Source organism: Cavia porcellus, unplaced genomic scaffold, assembly GCF_034190915.1.
Source record: "Cavia porcellus strain 051 isolate PalLab524CR breed Dunkin Hartley unplaced genomic scaffold, mCavPor4.1 scaffold_1, whole genome shotgun sequence".
Taxonomy (NCBI): domain Eukaryota; kingdom Metazoa; phylum Chordata; class Mammalia; order Rodentia; family Caviidae; genus Cavia; species Cavia porcellus.
In genome coordinates this window covers 110,508,120-110,515,566 of record NW_026947484.1, presented here as the reverse complement: position 1 = coordinate 110,515,566, position 7,447 = coordinate 110,508,120, and the positions used below count along the sequence as shown (strand labels likewise).

At 37.7% G+C, this 7,447-nt stretch overlaps 1 protein-coding gene across 2 annotated transcripts; it reads right to left on the bottom strand.

Annotated features, from left to right (window-relative positions):
• Positions 1-609: 609 nt before the first annotated feature.
• Positions 610-1,866, bottom strand: LOC101787147 (small proline-rich protein 2D-like). 2 transcript variants are annotated; one of them, XM_013142811.2, is made up of 2 exons: positions 1,789-1,866; positions 610-1,162 (listed from the first exon to the last, which is right to left on the bottom strand). In XM_013142811.2, the coding sequence occupies exon 2, from the start codon at positions 1,141-1,143 to the stop codon at positions 904-906; it is 240 nt and encodes a 79-aa protein (XP_012998265.1). In that variant the 5' UTR covers positions 1,144-1,162; positions 1,789-1,866; the 3' UTR covers positions 610-903. The 2 variants fall into 2 exon arrangements, with proteins under 2 accessions (XP_012998265.1, XP_063109802.1); XM_063253732.1 differs by having other exon boundaries at positions 610-1,207; positions 1,789-1,818.
• Between the last annotated feature and the right edge of the window lie 5,581 nt (positions 1,867-7,447).

The window sequence follows — 7,447 nt, the reverse complement described above, 5'->3', positions numbered from 1 at the left end:
ATGGTTGTTAGTGTCAATTATGGGTTTTCTTGTGGTAAAATGCTGTGTTCTTGCATTGTTTTGATCTGATCTGCCTTGCTTTGCCCTCTTTTGTCTTAATCTCTATAAAATGAAACATTTAAAAATAAATAAAATAAATTAAATATAATATGTTTCCCCTCCAACACTACATATATAGAGACACTTTCTTGGTGAAACAATTATAGGCATGGTGGCGCTGATCATAATGATAGGAATAATCGTGTTCTACTATCGGTAGTAAGCGTATTTTTCATGAGTTTTAAGGGGTATCAGGCATTGTGCCAAGCAAGGATGTGGGTTACTTCAATTTTATGCAAAAGAAAACATTGAAGTGTGAATGTCACTTCCCAAGCATTGTGATAGTGTGAATGAAACTCTGAGGAGTTAAATGTGTTCCTGAGAACAGTGAGCAATTAATCAAGGAAAATACCTTCACTTTGAAATAATGAGATCAACTTTGTCTGTGCCAAGATTCAGACATCACAATTATGAGAGGCAGACCTCGTCATTAAACAAAGATACAAATAAGCCAAATGATATAGCATTGCTAACACAGCTGAGTCTGAAGAAAGAAAAGTATTTCTCCAATCACAAAACATACAGTACTTTATTTAGCATGTAAAAGTTATTTATAATTTCACAGGTGATAGAAATCCCTGCCCAGGTTTCAGGGAGGCTCAGAAGACATCATGGGATGGGACCAAGGGTGAGATGCGAGTTCCTCTGGCTGGGAGAGAGGAATCCTTGGAAGTAGATTACAGCTGAAAGGATAAAACAGTCTCTTCTGTGCTCACGAAACACTTTGAAGAGAAGAAGGTGCTGCCATAAAGGGGGTGAGCCAGAGTTCCTTCCCTTTTCATGACCTGAGGACTGCTGATGTTGTTACTTGTTCTTGGGTGGGTACTTCTGCTGGCAGGGTGGGGCAGGATGCACAGGAGGACATTGCTGTTGTGGAGGTGGGCATGGCTCAGGACACTTTGGAGGTGGGCATCGCTCAGGACACTTTGGAGGTGGGCATGGCTCTGGGCATTTTGGAAGTGGGCATGGCTCAGGGCACTTTGGAGTTATGACCACAGGAGGCGGCTGGCAGGGCTGCTTGCACTGCTGCTGTTGATAAGACATGTTTCTGGAGTCTCAGAATCTGAAAGGAATTATATGGCAATGTGCAGAAGAAGGAATTCATGCACTGAAAAGAAGAGAAACTCGCTATACCAAGGCACATTGCTACTCATGCTTACAATATTCCCTTCTTAAGACTTTTTGGATTCTCTCTTGCACTTTATCAACCTGCTTCCTCAGTCTTGGGGAAAACATTTTCTCACAAAAGGCAGTCACAAGTTCAAAGGTCCTGAGCATCTCACTCAATCCCTCTCATCATTATCCCCTGAGAACGTCACTGGGCACATTAGAGAACAGAGCAATAGCTACACATAAAGAATTGAAGCATCTCACAGCAGATTAAGTCATACCGCTTTGATAGTAACCCCAAATTGTGTGGCAAAGGGAAAACTACTTCATTCAGTCTTTTATTTCAAGTCCAGGCTTCTCCATTACACGAGAGTTCCATGTAGATATCCAGTTATCCACCCAACATAAGGAAAAGAAGCTGATAATATTGTACCATGTTACCTAGTCTTAAGTTTCTATCAGTGAAGTAACATCCATCATATAATCATAAAGTGTGCACACCCGCCTTGTTGTCTCAGATTATATTCAACAAACATTGAGGATATCAAGAAACAGACCCCCTCCAAATACCAGACTCACCGGTTTCTGGAGAGCAGTTTGGGACTCTACTGCCAGAAGGATAGCAGCTGTGTGCTGGAGGACCTCTTTATAGGGCTTTCTTCCCCACCCAAGGGGAAGTGGAAGTTCCAAGCCATGGGCTGGGCCAGACATTTCCTAAGCTAAATGCAAATCCATCCATAACTGGCTTGACAGGTACTTTGCAAAGTAGTAAAAACCTGCTCCAGAAACCCATCACTGCATTAAGTGCTTGTGAATCAGAACCCACCTGAGCAGTCTGTTTCATTTACCTGATGGCTGTGTGGGAATTTGGAGGTTTTTCCGACCTGTTCTGAAAGGCTCTCTGTCTTTCTTTGAACAATAATCCCCTCCTACTTTTTGACATCTTTGAATTTAAAAACTGTTTGATGTCTTGGTCACTTAAATTGATGGCTACATTACGGTACTTAAGGCCATTTTCATATTCTCTCTTCACTGTACATAGTTCTGGTAGAGAAAAGGAGAAATCTAAAATGACACTGTGGGCTGGTTCTAGTTCCATCTCTAAAAAACCTTGTGTCACAGGGCAGGGCCGGTCTGCCTTGTGAGTTTGAGTCTTTTTCTGTGAACAGAGGTAACAAACAACTTCCTCTCACTGTGGGTAATATGTTCATTTAGCCACCTCTTGGCACTGCATAAGATTTAAATTTGCACCTCCATCACTTTTATTCATGCAAAACACCCCAGATTTGACATTTATCTGTGTGTCTTAGCAGCTGTCCTCTCTCTCTCTTCATGTAAAGCACTTTTCTCTGAGGAAAGATTTTGATGACAGAGTGGTTCTGAAATGTTATGTGTCATTTTCTTTATACATGTTCTTTTCAGTACATGAATTCCTGCATGGAATTCAGTAGGGTACATTTCCTGCATGGTGTGTATAGGAGTCCTTATAGATTTGTGTTTGTGTGTGTTTGTTTGTTTGCTTTTAAATAAGTGTACTCAATCATCACCTTGAGGGAACATGGAAAATTGATCAAAAATCAGAAATGTTTATTGTCAACTTAATTCTTGAAGGGCATCCATGTGGTGCTCTGTGATGTTCTCTGTAGTGCAGAGCAAGATGGTGACACTTGGATCATCACCTGTGAAGGCAGGACAGACATGGAAGTCCAAGTCAGGGCAGACCTGGAAATGGAGGTCAGACCATCAAATATCTGAAACCAGATGTAGACATATGAAGATACCCTGATGACTATTTTGGCTTACTCACATGCTCTTTCCAAAGAAGTTTAAGTATATAAAGACAGTTTCTTTAAGCAGTCTTTGTCTACTCTGTCAGCTCCCAGCCTTCTCCAAATCCTGCCGTCTTCTGTCTACCCACTTGTCTGTTTAGTTCTCCGTCTTGGCACATCTTGTTCAATCAAGACTTATGTTATCAATGCATTCAAGAACTTTTCTTTTACAACTCTTCATTCACTCATGAGAATGATGAAAAATTGAGAGTGAAAAGTTTCAAAGATGTCTTGTCTAAATAATCTGATAGGCTCTACAATTGTGGTATTCTAATTGAAGAAGGAACATTCAAAATCTCTATTAACAGTCAGTATCTGTGCTCCAGGAACTACAAGACCATTGAGTCAGCCTGGTGTCACGCCTGCTCAGTTGAGCAGGATTCACTCCCAGAACCATCATTGCTCCTGCCAGTAAGGAAGTGCTTTTGGTGGAGATCTACTCAATGACACCTCAGGGACAGACAGAGCTACAACTGCAGCAACCTGAGGCAAGCTTTGTACACATGATGTCATGAGCACCAGTTCTTATAGAATATTATTCATGCCAGTGAGTAATGGGCAGTGTAAAGAAAACTTACTGAAATACATTCCTCAGTGCCTCTGACATTTCTGTGGCGGAAGGACAAACTTTTACACACATATGTGATTTCTGCTATCCAAATGTCTGGGTGATCCATCTAGAAAGAGTTAAAAATGTGACATAACACAGTTTTGGTAACACCTTCATACTCTGTTGGATATATCTATTCAATGGACTGCATCACTGCATGGAAAGCATCAGTGTCCTAGGAGTCATACTCATGTCACAGTTTAACATGGCAAATTCAAACATTGAGTTATTCACAGATTAGCTTGATTAGGAGTTTCTGGAGATAAAGGATAGTATTGCAGTGACGTTCTTTTAAATTTACCTGGAAGATCTTTGACAAGAACACAGCATACTCAAAAGATTACATCTACACACACACACACACACACACACACACACACACACACACACCATCATGAGCCGTGTATGTCTACCAGTCTATCTATCTATCTATGTATCTATCTATCCATGTATCTATGTATGTATGTATGTATGTATGTATGTATGTATGTATCTATCTATCTATCTATCTATCTATCTATCTATCTGAATGTATATCTAGCTATATATACACTTATCAATCTATTTATGGCTACTGTACATAATGAGTGAGGTAAGTTTTATAATCTCTATAAGAGGAATTATGTTTGTTTCAATTCTGTTATTTCTATGTCCTAATTTGTGAGTAGTTTTACTATATGGAGAAGAGTGGAAAGAACAAGTTATTATTATCTTTATCTAATTCTTATTTCTTTTAAATTTTACTGCTACAGACACAACAATCCCTAAGTATCAACACTCTGTAGTTATATATGAGTCAAATTAATATAAAAAATTAATATAATATAACAGAATTTTGGCAGCATTTCTTAGATAGTTGGCAGTCATACACTCCCTTACCTTACTGCCCTCTGCTTTTATTCTCAAACTTAATACTCACTCTCCATCATCTTTTCACAAACTTACTGAGTCAGAAAAATGATAAAACACATATAAGGCAGCATCCTAAATATCATGAAAGAAAATTATTTAGAAATGAATACCATGACAAATATTTAAGTTGACATTTTGATTCACATCATGTAGATCTGGGCATTACTCATAACTCTGGGCTGAATGTTAAATTTTGCTGTTATAGTTACTAATACATTTTTATAATTTATTATAACATTTTAATATGTTCCTTTGTTTTCAAAACGTTCTCCCCCTATGTGTCCATCAGCTGGAGACCAGATAGTATGTGGTATATATCCAAAATGGAATCCTCTTCATCTGTTGAAACGAATATACAGTTTTTGGCTTTGACTCTGTTGCTATGGTATAGTACAGTTATTGACATTTATGTGTTGAACCATAGTTGCATTTCTGGCACGAATCCCACTTGGTCATGTGCTCTAAACTTCTAGATGATTTCTGCTTGCTAGCATTTTATAAGGATTTTTGCCTCTCTGTGCATTAGAGATATTGGCATGTTTTTCTCTTTTTTGGTTGGATCTTTCTCTGGTTTTGTTACCATTGTATTACTTCCACCCATAAATGCCTTAGAAAGCATTGATTCTCTTTCAATTTCATTAAAGATTTGAAGAAGACCAAATGTTAAATATTTTCTAAATTTCTTTTGGAATTCAGCTGTTAATCTATCATGTCCCAGGCTTTAACAAGTCAGTAAGTTTTTAATTATTGTTCAATTTCATTAATTGACATTGTGTTGCTCTAACAATTTATATGTCCTTGATTCAGCATTGGTAATTCATGTTTCCAGAAATCTATCTGTTTCTTCTATGCTTTTTATTTTATGCAAGTAAAAGTTTTCAAAATAAGTATTGGTGATCTTCTAAATTTCCACAGAATCTGTAGTGATTTCACCCTTTTCATTCCTTATTGTATGAATTTGTTTTTTAATAATCGTTTCTTTTGAATGTGGTTTATAAATTTTGGCTTTTGTTTCAAAAATAACTTTTCAATTCATTAATTTTTTGTACTTTTTTTTAGTTTCACATTTTTAAAAATTTTATTTAGAATGACGTAAAAGTACAATAGAACAAGACAGAAAAAAGCCAATCAAGACAGTGCAGTGACACTGGTACAAAACTTCACAGCAGGATACTGGGATAGTAGTAATAGGTAGTCTCCTATACCTCCTAATCTTCACAATAGTTCTCCAGTCTATAGATATAGCAAAATCAAACCAGTAACACAACATATAAAATCAGTGCAAGGAGAATATTAAATAGAGCAAAACAATCATTATAAAACATAATTGAAAATAACATCGGCCTTCAAACAGAAAATAGAAGGTAAAACCCCATATTTGCAATATTGCATATGGTTATCCTCCCAAGAGATGCTCCACTTCTGTCCCCAGTTGCTGATGCAGGAGGGGGCAGATGTTTGATTCTCAGTCTTCCTGCCTGTAGGCTCACCTGAACTGCTGATGGACTTGTTCAGGTCATTGCCAGGTTCGCTAGCTAAGAGCGTGGGCAAGTTGCCTTCTTGTGCAGCTGCCTAGTCCTGCCCTGGCCAGATCTCCAGTAGCCACTGTTTCTCCTCGCAGCCAGCACCAGGGGCACTTACCAAGAGGGTGGGCAAATTGTCTTCGTGTGCAGCCAGCCAAGTCCCACCATGCCCTGATCTTCAGTAGCTGCTTGTTCTCCTGATCTCACATTGTTCATTTCTGCTCGGATCATTATAATTTTCTGTCTTGTGTAGGTTTGGGGTTTCACTTCTTCTTTTTCTCAAAGCTTCATGTGTAGCATTAGTTGTTTATTTATACAACTTCAGTTTTCCTAATGTGGGAATGCATTGCTATAAATTTCCCTCTTTGGACTGCTTTCTTTTCATCCCCCAGGATTCCATAAGTGGTAGTTGAATTTTCATTTGATTTTTAACTAGTGCTGAATTCCTTCTTTAAAGACAGTAGGAAAGCCAGAGCTGATTTAGTATCACTTTACCGTGAGGTCTTACTATGCTTTTTTTTTTTTTTTTTTTTTTTTTCTGTTGCCTTTGGTTCTAACCTGTTATATCTTATTGGGTATTATTACGTGTGATTAACAAATTTTCCAGGAAAAATGAGATAATATAATAGCCATTGTTTATTCTCTGCTATTTGCTTCTGAAAGCCCCGTAATGCTTTCATGCTCGTGAATGGTTGTATAGTGGATTGTTTTGCTTGATACTATCATATATGAAACCATGCTCAACTATTTCAAAGAAAGACACTATGGTTGTTAGTGTCAATTATGGGTTTTCTTGTGGTAAAATGCTGTGTTCTTGCATTGTTTTGATCTGATCTGCCTTGCTTTGCCCTCTTTTGTCTTAATCTCTATAAAATGAAACATTTAAAAATAAATAAAATAAATTAAATATAATATGTTTCCCCTCCAACACTACATATATAGAGACACTTTCTTGTTAAAACAATTATAGGCATGGTGGCCCTGATGATAATGATAGGAATAATCGTGTTTTACTATCGATAGTAGGCATATTCTTCATGAGTATTAAGGGGTATTAGGCATTGTGCCAAGCAAGGATGTGGGTTACTTCAATTTTATGCAAAAAAAAACATTGAAGTGCGAATGTCAGTTCCCAAGCATTCTGATAGAGTGAATGAAACTCTGAGGAGTTAAATGTGTTCCTGAGAACAGTGAGCAATTAATCAAGGAACATACCTTGACTTTGAAATGATGAGATCAACTTTGCTTGTGCCAAGATTCAGACATCACGATTTTGAGAGGCAGACCTCGTCATTAAACAAAGATACAAATAAGCCAAATGATGTGGCATTGCTAACACAGCTGAGTCTGAAGAAAGAAAAGTA

Excerpts from the sequence above, each read along its gene's own strand:
- LOC101787147 (XM_013142811.2), bottom strand. The coding sequence starts at position 1,143 with ATGTCTTATCAACAGCAGCAGTGCAAGCAGCCCTGCCAGCCGCCTCCT.